Source organism: Sebastes umbrosus, chromosome 12, assembly GCF_015220745.1.
Source record: "Sebastes umbrosus isolate fSebUmb1 chromosome 12, fSebUmb1.pri, whole genome shotgun sequence".
Taxonomy (NCBI): Eukaryota; Metazoa; Chordata; class Actinopteri; order Perciformes; family Sebastidae; genus Sebastes; species Sebastes umbrosus.
Window position 1 is genome coordinate 19,238,845 of NC_051280.1, and position 21,536 is coordinate 19,260,380.

At 44.3% G+C, this 21,536-nt stretch overlaps 1 protein-coding gene across 2 annotated transcripts in view; it reads left to right on the plus strand.

Moving 5' to 3' along the window:
* The window catches only part of gpc5c (glypican 5c), a 113,110-nt gene extending 94,413 nt beyond the window's left edge, over nt 1-18,697 (plus strand). For both annotated transcript variants that reach the window (XM_037787255.1, XM_037787256.1), the window contains one exon: nt 16,446-18,697. In XM_037787255.1, coding sequence (XP_037643183.1) covers nt 16,446-16,633 — 188 coding nt within the window. In that variant the 3' untranslated portion in view covers nt 16,634-18,697. The remainder of the gene's footprint in view (nt 1-16,445) is intronic.
* The last annotated feature ends 2,839 nt before the right edge of the window (nt 18,698-21,536 follow it).

A 21,536-nucleotide genomic window follows, 5' to 3' on the forward strand; every position in this document is an offset into this window, starting at 1 on the left:
CGTCCAGCATGTGCAAAATAATACTCACAAGGCATAAGGGCTCTAAGTCAGAGTATCTTAAAACCACTGGTCTAGTTTTACCAAAGGGTAGCGAGAAGGCTATCCACCCCACATTTCAGCTAATACACCAATCAATAGCTATTACATTCCTAGTTACACACAGCTCTGAAGAGGTCCTTTCTGCCCTGCTCCTTGTTGTGATGTGGATAAAACATACCAGCCTTCCTTAGAGCTCTGACAGCAGCAGCAGTTTCCCAACAGCAGGGGATAATCAATCAAAACCACTGTCTGAGATTTACAGAACAAAACCCATTAGTCTGTGCTCAAAGTATAAATCCATATCCTGGTGAGCCCTGTACAACTGTCCTTTAGCTTTCAAAGGAATATTTGTCATCCAGTAACAAATGCATGCGTCTTGGAAAGGTGTGATTGGCCTATTGGTATCTATAAAGACAAATTACAGCATTGGCCCCAGTATTAGACAACACTGACTATAGACAGTCTTTCACTTCTCTGAAGACTGATGCCAAGAGCTGGACAACACTTGTCCTGTGATGCATGCACAGTCCATTCTTGGCATATCATTCATTTACACCAGCCAAGCCTGGCTTTTTGAACTCGGTTGTGGGTATGTTCAGCTTTTTGGCAATTTTCAAAGCTTTGAGGTAGATAACGTCTATGGTAATAAGCTTTCTTTAATTCCATTTTTCAGTCACATGCTGTACTCACACACAACCTTGTCAAGCTCTTTGAAGTGAACAGTCGGAGGTTTAAGGATTTCTCTAACTGTTAGCATTGTTAACACTTTTGAAAGTTGGCATCTCAATGCAATATTGGCTTAGAGGATAACTGGTATTTTTCATCTTGGACTCTATTTACCCATGTATTTGTGTCTAACTGACTAATTGGGATAACAGTTTCTTATATTGGTCCAGTATTGAGCCTGAGCGCTCACAAGCTACATTATAATCCTATATGGGGCAAGCTGGCACCGTCATTTACGTCCACTAAAAGTGTTTATTTTTACAGTGACAGGTTCTGATTGTTATTATAATTGTCTGACATTATGGAAAGAGTCTCGCTCAAGGAGAAGTCTTGTTCTGAAATCTGGCGAGGTGATGCATTGTTAGACTCTTATAATAACAATCTGAGCCTGTCAGTGGCAAAAACAAGCACTTTTAGTGGACGCAATGTTACATTGACGCTCTTCACTTTCCCTAGCAGCTTTACAGCGTTATCCCTTAACACTGGAATTTCAGAAATTGTTGTCCCCATTAGTCACTTAGACACAAAAACATGGGAAAATAGGGTCCAAGTTGAAAAATACCAAAGTTACCCTTTAATGATATTTACATTAAATTAAAAGGGAGGTCAGCTTACAAAACTGTCTCTCATTCTCTTATGACCTCACAAATATTGGTTAAACTGTTATTGATTATCCAAACATCAACTTTGGCAGCTGTTGAGGGAATTCATTAGTTGAGCGAGGATGAAATGAATTAAGAGGCTTATTTTACCTTCCATCTGTCTGTGCACTTGTTTGCCTCTGTGTAGCTGTGGCACAGCTCCTGAGGTCCATGTTAAAAGGGGGCATGACCACCCGCTGTTATGCTAAGAGAGACTTCATTACCAAGCTAATGAACAGCGCTAATCTACAGAGAACAGACTCACTGTCTCTATCATCACTCAGATGTGATGGAACTTCTGCAAGTCTGACTAAGGAGATAGAATGCAGAAGCTTTAGGCAACCATATGAAAAAATGAACACAATGTTAATATTTGACACTGTCCGGCTAAATAAAGCATCACAAATGTGAAAAAAAACCTCAAGACAAGAGTTGGAAAAGTCACATTCTTTTCGCATACTCCAATTAGCTCTCCACTTCTAAAAGAAAGTGCAGTCTGATTGCATGATGTCATGCCTGTTTGATCTTGGTTCAGATCCCACTCCTCTTGCCCGGAGACATGCTAGTGTACTTTGTGTGCCAACTAAACAAGGCCTAGTCATGTACGAACTGCCATGACCGCAGCCATGAACAGGAAGATAAATCAGTGATTCTTTAATGAACCATATCATCTCTTTCCCCTGCAGCAATGAGGGCCTCTTCTGTGGTACATTTTGTGGCGTGACTATGGCTTATTAACTCTATTAGCCCGGGAACACTTATGGCTGCTCCTTCCAAAGAAGCTATTCATTTGTAGCTAGCTCATTAATGTATTAATCTCTAAAAAGACCCACAGTGGCATATTAGACTACTATCTCTCCATTAGGGAGAGAGAGGAGACTCCAAATGTCTGTGCATCAAAAGGTAGAACAGTACTTTATTTGTCTGTCTGCTTTCGTGCAGCAGTCTTATCTGAGTGTCTGGCAGAGGAGGCGCAGTCTTTTTCTGTTCTGGCCTTTTGTGCACATCTGGAAAAACAGACCGAGGAGTGAATATACAGGAAAAGTTTGCTTTTATGAAATCTTAAAAGGAGTTTAGGATGGAACGTGGTAGATTTAAAAGCTTTCCCAACGCTACACCTTTTTGACTGCAGTATAGTGCCGTTACTGCTGCTGCTGCTGAGGCAATCTGCCTGACAAAAGGTGTGAGAAGTCATAAAAACAAGCAGGTTATCCATCTGAGAAGAGGAGGAGGAGGAGTAAATGCATGGATAAACACTTCCTGCGATTGAGCCGGAGGGATGTGCAGCGAAAAAAAAAGTGTGAATCGCGCAGCCATGAAAGTACAATTCTCTTTTGGTAACAAACACCATCTGTCAGGAACACTGGTGAGCTCATCAAGAAAGTGAAGACACCCCCGGCATTGCTCACACACTCTGCACTTCAGTGGCTGAACCTCTCTATTAGCACGAAGCCATTGGCGACGATTGTTTTGCTTTGCCATCCTGTCAGAGAACATAATAATCTAAATATGACAAGACGGAAAGATTTAAGAGTGGAGCAGTGTGCTTCTGTTACTCCTGAGCAGAAGGACAAATATATTAACTTTTCTTGTCTTTCCCAGCATGGCCCAAGGAAACAGCTGGCTGTAAGTGTGTGTGTGTGTGCGCGTGTGTGTGTGTGTGTGTGTAAACCTGACCCCAAGGGAAGTAAACTCTGAACGCTATTTTAAATCCACAGCTGCTAATTTTGTGGAATTTTCTTTTCTAAGAAAATGGAGTGCAATGTAAGTTGTGAATTTTTCTTTACCTACTCTACACACACACATACACACACACGCACACACATTCAAAGACATAGAGAGGTGTATGGCATGAAAAGGCTCCAATCAGCAGATTTAGAATATAAGGCTGAAGGGCACCAGAGCAAAAATCTGCACTCCCCATCTATCAACGTCCAGGGTAATATGCAGTTTATATTTTTGCTATGCACAGTTGTATAAAACACTTCGTTTCTACCACTCGACTGCTCAAAAGACTGCATGGTACTGCATAGATAATGACCCAGAACCTGACCTTGATACGGTGATTCAACTTTGACATATCTGCCTCGTAATGTTCTTGGGTTTGCCGGTTGTGTTGTTTGTACCTGAATGTCAAAGTCATGGAGAGAACGACTCTCCAAAGCCCAAAAGGCCATAAAGGTGTGCAGCAGCTGTTCACCCTGGCAGAGGAAGCACATTCCTGAAATGAATGGCTGCTTGGGCAGGATATGGCCAACCTACACCAGTGTTAGCAGGATTACACTGGATCGGCCCCGAGCCCGCTGTTGCCGTGGACACAGCACACACCTGCCTTTCATGTTGGGAAAACTCGCATGATGGGGAGAAGAGTGGAGATTAAGGGTGATGTGCTGCGAGTTGGGGTGTGAGAGAGGACACAAGGTCAGAGGTAGAGGTGGTTTGAGACAGTTGCAACAACGGAGGGGTAATACAGATATAGAGCGTTACGATGTGATGCTTCAGTACAAGATGTAACAGAGGAATGGTAGTACGGCTATCATGAGGATATGAAATGTTAAAGGCCGAGGTTCAGAGAAGACGATTGCAACATGCAAACCTATGATTCAATCTACCGTGAGAGACGGGGGTTAGGAGGGCGGGCTGGGGATTTGATGCTTGTGTACTCTGCCAGGTTGGGTAGAACCAATCCCAGCCCCTTGATCTTCCCATCCTAGGTCCCGGACTGAGCCCCTTGGGACTGGCGTGCGCAGAGGCCCGGCTGGCCAGCAGATGTATTGGCCGTGTCCCTGTGCGGATATTACCAGTAGGACTGCCATTTCCCCTTAGCCTTTCATCTGGAGCTCAAGGGGCTGAGCGAGAGCTCCGCGGGGCAGAGCGGGGTTGGAGGAGAAGGAACAAGAGGATCAGAGACGGCTTTGCTGGGCAGGAAGATGGTCTGGTTTGCGGATGGATGTGGGAGGAGTGAGTCACGTTTTCACTCAGATATGCAGAGTCATCTATTTGTTCTGTCTGACGTTGCGACATTGTGTAATTTTCTCAACACTTGACAAAATCTGTGAATGATTCTGAGAAATTTCCGTATCATTCTCTCTGAAGTGAATATGGGGAAAGACGCCGAACAGAGCAAATGGAGGGATAATCCTTTAGACTATGTGCCCAAACCCATTTGTTAGCACTTTAACTGCTTGACAGATATTCTGTTTTATTATAATCACGGTATCACACATTTTTATTGTACATATTCACATTTGTGATCAACTGTCTCCCATTTCCCGCTGCGCCCATCCATCCCTTTTTATATACCATCTTCCATCTTCCCTCTCTGTGATCTACTCTTTCTTCCCAGCTTGGCATATTCTACCCCGTGGTTTTTATGGCACTTTGAGAGCATATTAGCTTGAAGCGCTCCCCAGGCACGTGGTCATCAGAGGAGAGTGGTTCTCATTAGCCAGCATCATCGTTTCCTTTCTAAGCAGTATCAGTGAGGCCTTTATGATTGAACCTCTCCAGCACACCTTTGGGACGTTTGGAAACACCACGGACGTCTGGTGTGGCAACAGGTTATAAACTAAAGGAAGTGGTGGGAGTTACTACCTCAGAAATTAGTGGAAATAATACACAGAAGTCAGCGTTTTGTATGGTTGCTATGAAGTTTACCAGCAGAGGAACAAGGAATGCTAGTGACTCAGTGCTCTGATACCGTATAGCCACATAAAAGTCTCACAGAAGGAGCTGTTATTCTGCTAATATAACAAGAAATCCTTACAACATGTGCAGGTTTCCAAGCAGTAAAATGACATTTTAAAGATGGTGTCCAGACTCATAAAGTGTTCTTTATTGAAAGCTGCAAATTCAATGGATATGAGTTGAGTTTTATTGTGTGCAAAACACCACCCTTCCACCGCGGCCCCCAGTTAGGCTTCGACCAAACCTTTGGGTTGTCATTGGGGCCAGATTTAATCAATTAATTTGTGGAAATATTTTGTTGCTGGCTGCACACACTGACAGACAGACCTACAGCTGAGGCGACTTAGTGATGGCCCTAGTTTATTTGGGCTGCTTTATTAATGGGCTTCTCTGCTGGGGGTTGGGATAGGGATTGGATGGGAGGATGGGGTGGGGTAGGGTGGCTGAGTTTGCGTGAGTGACCCCCTTGACTTTCTTGACTCGCCTGGAGCCCAGCCCTGGCTACTAACACAGAAACTGGCATTCCTGCTGTAACACAACACTGAGCAAATAAAGGCAGACATTCCACTGATATTGAAAAATACAGTAGAAGGATAAGCAGGGATGAGTCTGATCCTCTTTGTCTCAGCTCGGCCTGGTATGCAGGGTTGAAATACAGACTAGGTGAAGGAGAGAAAGCATGGAAGGACTCGGGGTGGGATTTTCCCAGACAAGTACTTCTACGTCAAACTCAAAAAGATGCAAACTTTTGTTTTAAAGCCACAATCAGAGTATCTGTTTCAGATGGCAGAGGTGCATTATCATTGCCTGAGTGGTCAGATAATGGAGGTTGGTAGCAATGAGCCAATTTTTGTATCGACTACCTGCAGTGCGAGTCCGTCTGCGGCTTTATATATGTGTGTGCATCAAAGGGCCGCGCATGCAAGACAAGTCACTTCATTAAAGGCCTATCCTATTGACCAGCGGTGAGAGCGACAAAGCCCTTCTCCCCTTATCCATAATTGATGTGGCAATTAGAGCTGAACCTGGAACAGACTGTCAGGCCCGAGGACTGGGAGGAGGCTGACCTCTCGCTGCTTCAGCTGATTACAGATCAGACGGGAACGGCCACTGACGGCGCGCTTAGAGCAGCGTTCTGAGTGATTTGATTCTAAAACTGCAGTCAGTTATGCAACCAAAGAGTTCACATCAAAGTATTTGACTCTCCCCCACAAAATCAAACATTTATAACATCGCAACTTTTTTTTTTTTTCCTATCCCACACAGTTTTCTGACTTTGAAGTTGAAAAGGCAAGCATCACTTAGATCAGTTTAATTCAGAGGAGGCTAGTCACATGGAGCAACACAAGACTGCATTCTAGTCTCTGCATTTACTCTTGAGTGGGCTGCTGCTTAGTGCCACTGAGCAGGTAGCACCCTGATGACCCGCTTTGCCGTACTTCAGCTCTTACAGCCCCAAGTGTCACTTGAACATCAACAGCAAGCTCTAAAGTGTTGAACGTGCCATTGGTTTCTCGATACTCAAGGCAAGAGTGCGAGAACAGGTGGAAGCATGCAACCTGAGACGTCTGTACTGCTCGGCTGATTCCTGTGGATCCATGTGTGAAATGTTATGTCACACGGTGACAGTGTCTCTTGACTGCTACTTCCTCATGACTGTAATGGATGGCGATGAAGTGTGTGCGTGCCGTGCGTGCACGTGAAAGAGCAAAAGAATATGGATGTGAGTTTATCTGTGCATCCTTCACGCTTGTCTGTCCACAAGGACGACCTGACACCTGCCAATGCAATGAGGCATCTGGTGTTTGAGTGCACGCAGGTGTAGTGTTAGGTGTGTGTGTGTGTGTGTGTGTGTGTGTGTGTGTGACTGAACTAGAGGTCGACCGATAGTGGGTTTTTAAAGGCCGATATAATAACGATAGTTTTGCAGCAGGAAAAAGCCGATACCTGATTAATCGGCTGATATCGTCTTTAGTTCTGCACCAGCCTAGTCGGCTACTTTTGCATATGTTTTTTTAGAATAATCTGCTTTAAGGAGCATCCCTAAGTGTGCGGTTTCATTTCATGAATGGATGGTAACATGGCTAGACACCAAATTAGTACAATAAGCATGTGTATGGAGCCTCAATGCAAAATGGTGATGATAATTTGTCCCAGCGTGACTGGTGGAGGCTGTGCAGCCATCGAACGCTATCAGTGTGCAGCCATCGACCACTATCAGAGCCCAGTTTCGCCGATTAACAATAGTTTGTGAAACGTCCTATTGGCGCAGATTAATCGGTATACCTCTAGACTAGGCTTGTATTCAGTGTTACTGGTGTTACACAGTGGTCGGGCATACACGATTACATTACTTGCCCAACCGCCCCCACCGTTGTTTTGCTTTTTTTTTTATAGAAATAAAACCCATGTAGTTCATTTTAGCGTATCAGTGGCGTGTTATCAATACATAGTCGGACAATGAACGCTACAAACTGAAAGTGAAAGTGTCTGCTCCGTACGGAGTCTCAGCACTGAGCGGCAGGAGTCAGATTTCCCACACACGGGACGAGAGAGAGTTGACAGACAAGATGATGGCGGATGATTTTTGGTGTCAAAGCGAAAAGCAAAAGCGCCTATTTGGCAATACTTCGGATTTAAACCCAATGCCATAAGGGAACCATAACGTTAATGAGGCAATCGCCGTGCGGAGGACGGAGCAGTCACAGCCGGTATGCATGGCGCAGCGGCTCCAGGTGGAAACCTGCGGCCTCGCAGCGAAAGCTGGACCGGAGAGGTCAGACACCCAGCCATCCGACGGTAAAGATCAAAGTAAGCGCACTACATATATTGAGCGCCATCTTTTTAACCAGTGGGAAAATTTTGTCACCGTCACATCTCTACTCTAGACTGAACACTAATATCATCCGAAATCTGTGTTCTGTGGGGAATGTGGTGTGAGCATCTGTGTGTGAGGCTGAGGCTTTAACTTCTCCCTTGCATAGAGGCTGCTTTCTCCTCAGGATTCCCCTCCATCTTGAGAATCCGTCACATTGACTGGTGGAGGTCACTGTCCTCCCAGGGCCCCTTTCGCCTATTTGTTTCTGTGTGTATGTGTTTGTGTGTGTGTGTGTCTGTGTGTATAGGGGAGTAAATCTTAATCTTGCCAAGGAGCTTAATAGTCTAGTACAGCCAAGAATCGCACTGGGCAGATTCCATTGCACTGATCCCTGCTCTGGAGTTGCCATGCTGCTCTGCCCGTTGCTAGGTTAGCTGTAGGCTAGGATGTGTTCCCCACTGGTGCCCCTGTATTTTTTGCCCCTTTAGTGGCCTGCCAGAGACCCTGTACCCGAGCTCTATATCGGTTGCCTGTGAACCAGAGGGACAGTTCCCAGAGAAGTGTGTGTGTGTTACTTAGATTACGCAAGAGGGAGATTAGTTTGACGGGGTGAGGAGCCCCTGCCCGACATGGCACCACATAAAGAGAGAGTCGTGGACAAAAACAGCACAAAGATGGATGGCTAGTAATGAACTGTGTGAATGCATCCTGCCCCTTCTCACTCCACCCTCTAACCTTACCCCTCTTTGTAAGAAAGGGTGTGTGAAAGGAGATAAGGAAAGGTTGTGAGTGCCTGGGAAGGTAAATGTCTGTGAGACGGTGAAAAGGGAAGTCTTAAAACAACATTGTGACCCAGAGAGTTTTAGCATTCTCCAGCTGTACCCAAACAACGTCTGGACACCCGTGATCCATAGCCTCCAAGAGCAGCATCAGTCTTTTATTGGTGTCCAAAGGTCTGATCGGAGGCTGACGGATAGCTCTGTGTCCTAGTGATGCTGGCTTTGCAAAAGAATAAAAAGAGACTCTTGGTGTGTATGGGACTCCTCATGCATTCAAGTCTTGCATCTTGTGGAAATGATGATAATGTTTCAACCAAGGACTCAGGAGTAAGATTGGTCCCTGAATGGATGTGTGGTTAAAGTCCTCTATGTATCAATATTGTATAACACAAAGTGGCCAAAGTGTTCTGAAATTACAAGGCAAAATCTACAATCATGAAACTTTAAAACGTCTGTGAAATATGTGCTTATACTAAAAGGGAAGTAGTGGAATCACATCTGTGTCTCTCCTCTCTCTTCACTTGGGGAAACAGAGCTTTCAAAGGGATGGATGGCAGGTAGCAAATACCTGTCAAAGGTCACACATCATCGGGTTGGATCAGAGGAGAACGCTCTGTCCCTGTTAATGACGGAGACTTACGGCACAAATCATTTCCACTCACTTCGCTGCACTTTGTAAAACGGCGAGCTGACGGCGCGCCCACGCTTCAAAGACATATTAGCGATTGCATAAAGATCTTGTTTTACAGCAAATAAGGATTGATCTAGCAAGTCAACAGTGTCGTAATTCAGACGCTTGGCAGAGCTGTCAGGGGAGAGGAACAGTTGCTCATGCTCACGAGTCCTGAACTTATGCTGGAACAAAGCGCACGCTGTGGAGAGGGTTGACTCGGCAATCACATATCGTCTCACTTCAAGACGAAACACCATGTCCAATCGGTGTGTGTGTGTGTGTGCATGCTTACATTTATGTGTCTGCCTGTGTGAGTGGTAAAAAATGTGTCAAAGGTCACCTCTTAATGAAACGTCGCCGTGAGGCAGATACAGCGGCCTTGTCAAAACCCAGACCCAGGAGCTGCTTTACAACCCCCCCACTCCCTGCATCCGTCTCCCATCAACTGCTTAGCAGGGAGAAGACCCTGAAGGTCAAGGCAGGGAGAGAGGAAGATGGTGAGAATGAGAGTGAGGAGGAGGAAGTTACTGACCTCCACCCACCTACACCACACTCCCTCGATGTGCCATAAATCAAACCTCCACCTTCTGACCGTCTCTATAATTGTACACAGCAGGTAGAGGAGTGAAAACTGCCACAGGTGCATTAAAGCATATGATAAACAGGTCAAAGTCTTCTATTTACACATGTAATGTCTATGTGGGGTTAAGTTACACAGTTGGTTACAAATGTAATTAAACTGAAGCGCTACAACACTATTCTTGGCCAATCTTAATTTAGTGAAATTGAAAAAAACTACACAGAATTGAATAGACTCATATTTATGTTTGTTATGGCTATAAGTCAGTGTTGAGCCTGGAAAAGCCGCCTTCTCACCTTGATAGCGTATAGTGTGGCAGCTTGCTAAGCCCCAGCATACAGTAGCACCATTCCTCACTGGATTACAGCCCTGCAGCTAGTGTTCAACTCAAGAGTCCCATGCAAAGCTTGCACAACACACCAGACACACACAGCAACTTATTGTCATGTTCATATGATATCTTAAGTTATTATTATGGTAACTTATGTTAAGTTATTCTTCCTTTTTCGTTCGTTTTCCTATGAATGTCCAGCAACACGTGTCAATTTCCACTTGTTACATGCATACGGCCTTTTCAAAGTAAACTTCTGTCTTAACAGGAAACAACTTCCTTAGGCTTAGGCAACAAAGCTACTTAGAGAGCTCGTGGTTTGGTTTAAAATAACTCCGGAAGTGGCGTTACTTAAGTATGTAAGTGATGTGACAGATAACTCAACGTTGTCTTTTGGTTTTACACGGGACACGAACATCGGCCGAAAGTCCGGTGTTTTTTGACCCACACATCCATCCGTACGCAACGTTTGTCACTCTTTATACTTCCTGGTTCACAATTACATGAATTACACATGAACTGATTTTGTGGAATATATACGAATTACAGTGCATTACTTCTCGTAGGTATAGTTACGAACAGTGTATGAGAACAGCCCATACACAGCCATGCACAACACATAGTTTCCCATAGGTTAACTCATTGGATTTGTCCCTCAATAAACTCTTTGCCCTGTTTTCCCAGTACTGCTTCTCCCAGTACGCTTTTGTGCGTACATGTATGTTGCATGCATTTGTGCTGCCTGTGTGTGTTCTTGTCTACAGTATGTACGGTATGACGCGCTGAGGAAAAGAGAGATTAAATCTTATCAGTTGAGGACAGAGGGAGGATTGTTTGAGAACAGTTTGCTTCTTCCCTTTTGCAAAGGTTTGACGATTCAATCTGTGTGGCAGCAGTGTGCTGGCTAACCAAAAGAGGAGAAGAGAGGAGGAAAGAGAGAGCGAGAGAAGGAGGGAGGAGGGCAGCGGTAGAAAACTGACATGGTCCCTCAGAATTTTTCCAAAGACATGATGGTCAGGACGTTTTGTTATTCCTCCCACTCACCTTCCAACCCTTATTCCTCCCTTCCTCTCTCTCTCTCTCTCTCCCTCCCCTCCCTCCTTCCTCTTGGCTGGAGCCCGAGGTCCACCTCTTCTTCAGTGCTGTGGCTTGTTAGAAGCAGCTGTTGTTGCTCTTTGGCCAGTGGGAAATGGAGGCTCCTCCAAACACACAATCTGCCCATCTGGAGAGGCATTAGTGGCAAAGGACACTAAGCGCCATTTCTCACACACACAGCCAACACAGAGGTCAACAAGGTGTCAGAAGACAGAACATCCCTCTTTAACAAGCTGGGGGTTGAGCTGTGCTGCTTCCTTGTGTAGTTACTATATATCAGTGTTGGATGTTCACATGTACAAAGTGACATGATCCCCCATCCTCTTCCGCTCCATGACCCTGTCCACTGCAGGCTTTAATGATAAATGAAAGCTACAACAACCCATTCTTTATACCAGCACTCACATACACCGACATATTTACACACTTCTTCCCAGACGTCTTGTACAGACCTCTTAGCACTCCATTTCTATTTGTCTCTCGGGTTTCTGGCACCTTGTTTTTCTCTGTCACTGTTTGTTGCCCATTATAAAGCTTTTTACCAATCAAATCACATTAGTCTTTTACTGGTGGGGACCATATGTCACCGACTGTTGTCGTAATGGGGGAAGCATGTCGATGTGCCATCGCACAGCCTTGAAGTCGCCCGGGGTGACTGATTCCATCTGCCTTGATACAAGTGGCGATGGATCTTCATCCTCGTACTGAAAAGCCATACTAACTGTTTTCCTCTTCTAACCCTCTCCGTCATCTTTCACTCCCTCCCACACCCTCTGTTTTTCTGTCTCTCGCTTGCTCTCCCATTTTTTTCCCCCACCACATTTGGGGGATTTACACATGAGCCAGCTTATGAAGCACAGCTTATCTGCTAACATTGTCTCATTATGACAACAACATCACATTCCATTATCCTCCTGCTCTCTCACTTTTTCATTTCTTTGTACCTCAAGTTGCTGCTTGCTTTGAGGGACTTAATACAATGCAAAATGCTCTTTTTCTCAAGTTTCTACTGCTTCTACTGTTCTGTTTTATAACTTTAACAATTAAATCATTTTCAACTATTGCTAGGTGGTATGGATAAATGTATTACGTGATAAATCCATCCATCCGTTATCTGTAACCGCTTATCCTATTCAGAGTCACGAGGGGGCTGGACAGATCCCAGCCGACATTGGGCGAAGGCTTGGTACACCCTGGACAGGTCGCCAGACTATCACAGGGCTGACACATAGAGACAGACAACCATTCACACTCACATTCACACCTACGGGCAATTTAGAGTCAACAATTAACCTAACCTGCATATCTTTAGACTGTGGGAGGAAACCAGAGAACCCAGAGAAAACCCACACTAACACGGGGAGAACCGAAGGGCAGAAGGGCCCCAAGGCGGATTCGAAACTGCGACCACGTGATAAATATTGTAATCAAATTATAGCCTATGTTAATATTATCATCACATAACATTTTCATGAAATGGGATGACATTAGGAGGTGTGCTGCTTGGCGTGGCGAGGCGTGGCGAGGTACGGTGCAGTGGCAAAGAACAGCGCAGGTATGATATGTCATCAAAAGGTGCGCAAAGAAGCTACTTCACTGTTTCTAGGCAACAACAGCAGTCGCAGCTGTTATCTCATTGGGTGCGCTCTGAAAAGGTCAGAGGCAACCAAGGTCAAAGTTGAAATAATTTTAACTTTAAGCACAGCTCTCAGTGGCAATTTCGAGCGGTTCGCCACGCCGAGGGTAGCGCTTCCGTCTAGTTGGGTGGCACTGCTCTCCCCATAGGAAACCAATGGCACAGCCAACACAGAGCAATTTTACTGTTGATCAGTTAAAACTAAAATACAGCATGAAAATCATCTTGGCCTTTATCAAGCGTGTGTGAGCTCTGTGTTGATGTTTTTTTTTCCCCACATGTTGAGAACCTTTTCATGGTAAATCTGCTAAAATAAATGTTTGAATTGTTTAAAGATTTTGCATTGTTTTACTCCCAAGATAAATATGACATAATGCATTATTGCATTAAAGACAAATTCAGTATAAAACGATAACCATGTCTTAAATTTGACTGCACCTGTCAATGACATTGCTCCAAGAGTCTTGGAGCATTTAACTGTTGCTATTTCACAACAGATGTTTTCATCTGTTTTCAAGACTTCAAACCACTGACGGTTTTGGCCCACGATGTAATCTTTAAGAATAAATCTATTCATAAAACATATTCTAAAATGATTTGGGTCTAGGTCACAGCAGCAGCAGCAGCACATGAGAACAGCTCAGGCGTGTCCTTCATTTCATTGTGGAGGATACTGGAACATATTCTGTTGGAATACATTATCTCTTGTACATGTTCTGGGTCTTTTCCAGCATCTCCTCCTGGTCTAATGAGCTCAGACTACATCTTTAGGGCATGTAGAGTGTTGTGTGAGCTTTGGTTTATTTGCAAACGAATAGGCATTTGAAAGTAAATGAGACATACGGTAAATTACACAGATACCACTTTCTTTTCTTCTTTTTTACGCCCCTCCCAGCTGGTGGCACTCTAGGCAATATCATAGTTTGGCTTTGCCTTAAAACGGACCTAGTTAGATGATTAGTTTAATGGGTATTGAGTCTCAGCCTTGTAACTTCATTTTATTCTCTCCAATTTTATTTTATTTCAAAGATCACAACGCAATTCCAACACCATGCATTCCACCATGCCTTTAACAAGTTGGCAGGTCTGTTGTCTATATATGTCTATTGGTTGTTCTGGCAAGGACGATCTCCATTAATTAGCTAGTTGGTTAGCCTGCAGTGGAGTCGTATTAGTGTTGTGTTGGCCCATTCAAACGCTGTTTTCTGACATCTCCCTGATGAGATGCAGCCTATTTCCATCGAAACAATAACAGCAATCTGATTTAGGATAAGTGATGTCTTTGTCTATTGTCTACTGGAACAACAAAAACCATTGGCACGGAAAACTCTCCTCTCTCTGGAGCCCTGACGAGCCCTATTCACACATGCACACACGCATACAAACCCAAGAGCACAGTCGGGATGGGCTCATATGCATTCTCAGTTTTACAAAAGAACGTATTCTTAGATTTACACATTTGATCATGCCAGGTGTGAAAGGGAAAAAATCGTATTGGGTGACAGCTTTAAAAGAGCAATGCATTATGTGCTTTTATGTCGGCGAAAAGAGTGATTTAGTTCTTAGCGTGCAGTGCTATAAATTTTCACATTTTATATGGGTATAATAGCTGATAACTTATCACACACCTGGCTGTCAAGTTGCTTGACAGTCAAGTCACCACCCGGGAGGCCGTAACTGTATTTAATTAGACAACGGCATTCTAGACAGATCAGTTTTACACACACTGGTGGGGAGTCACTGCAAACTTGGCCTGTTCTTCTGACAGTGACAGCTTAAAAAGACATTTTGACACTGGGCTTTGGCACTGTCAGTACTCTGATAGTAGTTATCACAGCACACAGTCAGCCTATCATTCACCCCTGTCTCTTCTGTATCCTTTGGGAGTAGCTCTCCCTTATTTCACTCCGTCCCTCTCTAGGAACTCACACAAGTCTTACAGAGCCCCTTACTCCTTACCTTGTAAGGCAGCTGGTTTTCTCGTGATGTCACAAGATCACGCAGGATCAAATATCACACGAAAATCCATCTTGTCAGGCTTCAAGTAATGCGTTTGTGTCCGGCAAGCCAGACCAAGAACCAATCAGCGTCCTGCGGGGAGCTGCTGGCTGCAGCGATGGCGGCTCCTGGAGAGGTTAGCGTAGATGCTGCAATAGGATCAGTTATAGCAGAACTGGATAGTATTTCTTTATTGAAAGAAGAGCAAAGAACGGCCCTGAAGGCTTTTCTCGATGGAAAAGATGTTTTTGCTCTTCTCCTGGCTTCGGTAAAATTTGATTGACAGGTGGTGCATCCAATCACCTGCCAAGTATTTTTGAAAGTGCCTGCCCTTGTCCAAACAGTTTCCAATGACGGCTTCTCAGATAGTTCTGTGTAACAAACCACCTGGCAGGGTCTGGTTACCTATCTCATGGACTCAACTCTAACACATGGACACAAACTAAATGTATGACACTCGGTGTGATGCAGGTTAACTGAGAGTGCGTGGTGCACTTTGCTGTGCAGAGGGTGTTAAATCGGTCTCATTGATGCACATAGCTTCGAAGGGTTGGGTCCGGCTGGGATCCGTGAAGAGGAGTGGAAAAGAAGGATGGGTAATGAGCAGAAGGAATCATTTCCTTATGATTTTTAGAGACATCAACACACTGTCGCATCCCAGCGGGAAGTGAGATGAAGAGAAGGAAGAGATGCGTTCAGAGCCAGGGGTGTGATGATGAAGTTTGAGAGAGACTGGAAGAACAAGTCAGGGGTAGAGACATGAGTGAACTTGGATTCCACCAATGTCAGCAGAAAAGTGTCTGTGTGTGTTTGTAACTTTATATGTGTGTTTGTGAGGGACTGTGATTAAAATGGGTGCTTAATGTCTGCCCGACCCTCATCACCCTGATTTATCTCTGATTGGCTGTAATGACACTGTTAGGACTGTCCATCATCTGCTGCTGGAGATTAGACACCCGGTCGGTCCTCCATCATGATATGTGTGTGGAGAGTTCAGTTTTTATTTTGCTGTGTCCCACGAGCCAGAAAAAGAGCGTATAGCGGCACAGGTTTTATACGAAAGCATTCGGTAGCTGAATAGTTACAGAGTGGCACTATAAATGCATTTTTTTAATGTCTTAAAGCACTCTTCAAAATGAATTATTGGCGCTTTCGACTGAAACACCCGCAGCTGTGTTTCTTCTGATTTACATATGAACTCTCTTTAAATGTAACAGACATAATTACACAGAAGTCTGATTGTTTTTGAAAACCCTTGAGATAAGATGGTGGGAATGGTGATTGGATGATGATAAGCCCCTTATATACAATTTTACAAGCCCAAAGGACTCTGAACATTAAAGCAGATTACCATGATTACAGTGATGAGCCAAACCATTTATCTCTGTCTGTTTTCTCTCTTCCCCTCTTCTCTCCTCCTATCTGTTTTCTGTCTCTCACAGTGCACACAGAAGCCTCCAGCGAAGGGAAGCCCGTAGGGAGAAGGCCCGGAGGTGACAGCACATACGAGAACCCTTCCAAGCCCCCCTCGGTGAAGGTGATAGGGGGCTCAGCGTCGGCCAGCTGGGCACGGCCCTGCAGCCTCGCACTGCTCTTTGCTGCACTTTGCTTGCAGTGGACCCTGTTCTGATGCCCTCTGTGAATCCCCCACTATCCCCCTTTAGGAACCACACACATGCACAGAGACACTCATATCATATACATATCATGCATAGCATCTTTACTCCCTGTCCTCAACGTACTCGGATCGGGTGGCGATGATGGAAATGGAAGCACGGGATGCGGAAGAGAAGAGGACAACGTTGTAGGAGACTATAGACAATGGGGGCTCTTGCAGGAACTTGTTTGTCCTGCAGCATCACCGATGTGGGTGTTTGCACAAGCTAATCTCATGCACGCTCATCTACAAAAGATTTGCTTCTTCTAGGTTGTTTTGGGGCTAGACGTTTGTGTACACAGACACCAATACAGCCTCACCACTCACACACAAAAAAAAAAAACATGTGGTTCATGACAGGACTGCAAAATTCAGATTTTACTTAAAGGCGCTTTACACATATACTGACTCGCATAGACGTTTCACAATTCTTCTTTCTTTCTCTGCTGTTGGTTTTTACTCATCCTCATCACGGCCACTGCACCATTCGCCAGCCAGGCGGAGGAAATCAGCTCATTTGAAAACTCGACTCATTTTCTTTTTCGAGGATTAAGGAATGCATGATAGATTGATAGATCAATCCCAGGTGCCTGGCCCAGAACAGCAGATTTGATATACTCTAATGACTGTGTACCTTGGCGGGGATTAGAATGTAATGAGTTCACAGGTAGAGCACGGGCACACTTGCACGGCTGAACACATTGTGCAGACAAAACTAGGTGTGTATAGTATGTAACTGTATATATAGGTGGAAAGATGTGATGGAGTGTGTGAGGTTCTGAATCAACAGAAAGCTCTTAACTGATTGAGCTGAATGGGGTTATCTATTCTTTTCCCTTAGCTATGAATGCTTGTCTGCTCCATACTACATATAAAATAATGCAAAAAAAAACAACCTATAGAGATTTAATTTCTGTAAGAAATAAAACAGGAATGCACATCATTTTAAGCCATTGACATATATGGATACATTTTGGATGTTTGAACAAAGCCTGTACATTGTTGATTTTACTAATGTTTATTGTGCATCCAGTTTTGTGTGTTTGCTCGTTGAATTGCACATTAATGCATGTATAACCTACCAAGTTATCAAAAATTGTTACGGTAGGATCAGGCCCTTCTTTGGGAAGCATCAAAAACCTCACATATCGCCTTTTTCCAGTACATCTCGGTGACGGATCTCTCAAAATGATGGATTGGAACTTGAAAAACAAGAGGAAGGTTGGGCTGCAGATCCAACACATGCAGATTAAAACACACACACAAAAAAAGATATGTAGAATATTTTTTACAAAGTTGGGTGCATCTATTGTCCGGTATATAGCCATTGTGTCCCTCTTCATGGATTTATCACACATTTTGCCAAATAAGCTCTATTGTCTCTTCACTCACTCTTAAGCAGACCATTCCTTGGAATTCCAACAGAATAAAAGCAAATGTTTTAAATGATTCCTCACAGGGATGGAGCAAAAGGGAAGTTCAAAACTGTGTGACTGCTATAATGGCTTCCTCTGTATAGCTGTTTTTCTCTCTTGGATGGTTTATGTACTGGTACATTAAAGTACCTGTGTGAATGAGCATGAATGTATGGTCAATGCTACGCAGATGCGGTATTATTATGCCTAAAAAGCTACGCAGATACAGTATCTAAGCTAAATAGGTCTATACACTTACATGGGTCTATGTGCAGTGAAATACCTCTTCCATTTACAAGTCTTCCTCTCCCGACTGAAAAGTAACTCACCGATGACTCTGCCTAAAAGTGGAAGAAGGACGACCCGCTTAACTACTTGCATATACATCCAATTATACATTAAAGCGTTGCAGTTGATGAAGAACGGAGGCGACTGCAGCTGTGTAAGGTTTTAGCAGTTTAAACGTGTCACATCTTGTGTTCTGTAACCACATTTTGTTTAGTTCGTATGATTTCCTCCATGTATGTTTTGTCGATGACGTTGTCGTTCATTGCACCCACAGATCACTTACGGCCCTTTTACCCTCGCATGTGTATAAATGTACATATTTTAAGTCACTCGTCATTTGTTTTGTGTCTCATTTCTTCTCTTTCATATCAGTACGATAGAGTGTAGCTGAGCTCTTTTAAAGGTGCTTTGCATTTTTGCTCGTCTAAATAGCCTCCCCTTAAACAGACATTGATGAACGCCAGAGTTTTGCTTGGAAAATATGTTTATTAAAGGCCCTACACACCTATGGAACTTACTTATTTTTCCGGATTAGTCCTCCTCTTAGGACTGTGTGGGCTTGTACAAACTGTGCTTGATTGACAGGTGTAAGTGCGCAGGCTCTTTAAGATTTCATGCTGACAGCACTCATATTGCATTATAATCATATACTAAGTGAGGTGACCACATTATGCACACCCGGTGATACTTTCTGAGAATTTGACAGTACACGTAATTCGCTCCCTTGCCACATTGTATCTCGTTTGAGACACTATACAGAAAGTAGCTTGCGCCCAGACACAGGTCGCCAAGAAATAGTTACAGCATGTAACACTGTAATGAAGTCTATGAGACAATGACCCTACTTCTCACTTGAGTTATTACCTCAGTAAACATTGTAAACATGAGTTTATGGTCTCAATCGCAAGTTTCAAGTCTTCTTCAATACAGCATGATGTTCATTTAGTAAATTATGGTCCCATTTAGAGTCAAATAGACCATAAAGCAGGGTATGCTTTATGTCGTGGCTACCTTGTGATTTACAGGTCGCTGCCACGGAGTTGTCCGGTCTGGGAGTTGTCCGCGTCTTACGACTTTAACCCTTTCACAGTGTGTTTTCAGTTCATGAGAGTTAATTGTGTGTATTATTCAGTGTTCGGTTGTAGGTTTCTTAGCTCCACCCTCTCGTGTCACTTCTGGTTGCAAAATAAGAAGATGGCAACGGCCACAAATCAAGATGGCAACGACCAAAATGCCAAACTCAAGGCTTCAAAACGGCCGTCCAGAACCTACGTCCACTTCTTATATGGAGTCTATGTTCCAGCTCCATAGTTAGTTCACAGACATGAGAGTGCTATTGATCTATTCATCTAACACTTAGCAAAAAAAGTGAGTATGTTGAACTACTTCAAACCAAGAACACTTAAGTAACTATGATTACATTGCACTGGTTTGCTTCTTGTCCCTGAAAACACATCCGTCTTTCATTGACCATACTGGAGTGGGAGTTATGAGGGCGTAGGCTGGGCAAGCCGTCTCAGTCTGACCTTCTCTATTTGCATCCCAGGAAGCCTCTCGCTAAACATATCAGTCCATGTTTGCACCAGGAATAGAGGCATGAGGGGAGTGTGAGAGTGCAGAAGACGGGAAAAGGTTTCGCTGCGGGGAAAGGACAGTCAGTCGTGATGACAGCGGCGTCGACAGTCACAGTTTGCTCGCTCAGCTGATGTGTGCGGCTGACCCGTTTGGCTGCTCCTGCGGGGGAAACTTTGTCTATTCATGGGGCTGTAATTTCCCCGAATTAGTCTGTGTTGTCAGCTGCAATGTTAGCATCACTACTAGTCTAGCTTAGCTACTGTAGGACACAGACACGTTTGTGGGCCGTGACGCACAATGAGATTCAAATAGAGTGAGGTTATGCCCTAAATCAGGTGCGTGTCATATTTAATGCATTATTTTAGCATCACCAGACACAGCCAGATACGTAATAAAAGACATACAATGGGACTAAAGCAAAAATATTTCGCAGTAATACTTATAATTGGTCCTCGGGGTAACACTGGTCTTTTTTTTCCCCCTCCACAGTGATTATAAAAGCATTTGATGGCAATGTATCAGGCGACAGTGGCCCTCCAAGTCTCACCACACCTCCCACTGTTTTAGCCATCAGCCTGGGAGCACATAACTAATAGCACTTTCCTGGCTAAAGCACACAATGTCCACGAGCTCACTCTCACTCTCTTTGTCCCTCTCTCTCACACACACACATACACTTTTATATGAACACAAAAAAATCATCACAAACGCACACCGTTGATCTCATTCGCACACCCTGTCCCACACTTCCAATTGCACGCAGTCTGTATTTGATCCTTGCCTATTTCATGCTTGTTGCTGTGAAACTGAGTGTCTGGCTGGCTGCAGACGAGAGCAGAGAGAGAGAGAGAGTGCCCAGTCCAAGGATATATCGTGCATGCCTCCTCTTTTGCCTGAGCTGTAATTGGACTGCATTGTCCCTGCTGCCTGACAAAAACCAAAAGCCGTCTGTCGTCCTGTAATAACCTTTGCTGACTGACGCGGAAAAGCAATGGATGACTTTAAAATATGGACATAATGGGATGAAAGTCAGACACTGAAAGTGAGTTAGTCTGAAAATTACTTTTAACTTTATAAAGACTGTGATGAGCAAAATGGGTGATTCAGTGCATCCTACTGTAGGCATAGACATACACACACATTGCAAGGAGCCGTGTGGTCAGTGAGTGTAACGGAGAGTCCCGGGGACCTGAGGTCACAGCTGCTCAGCTGTCTGTCTGGGCTATTTTAAACGGTAGCACACATCAGCGCTTCTGTACCACTGGCTTGGCCAAGTCCACTCCTAAACACACACACTGAAATCTGTCTTGCCATAGTAAAGAGTAGATCTAACACATCTAATTCACACATCCAGAGATGAGCTACAGTTGCATCACACACCGTGAAAAGAGCCATTTTCTAACGGATCTTCCCTGAAGTCAACCTGATTGTGCGGTAGCAGGGTGACAACAGCCAGTGGAGCACCCCCGCCCCTCCCCCAGATTGTCTTACCTTTTCAGCCTGGGGGATCAGAGTGACAAGCTTGAACTAGGAGGAGGGAGCCACTGGAAATAGCTTTTCAAAGATGAACAATCGGGCGAGGTAGAGGGGAAACGAAG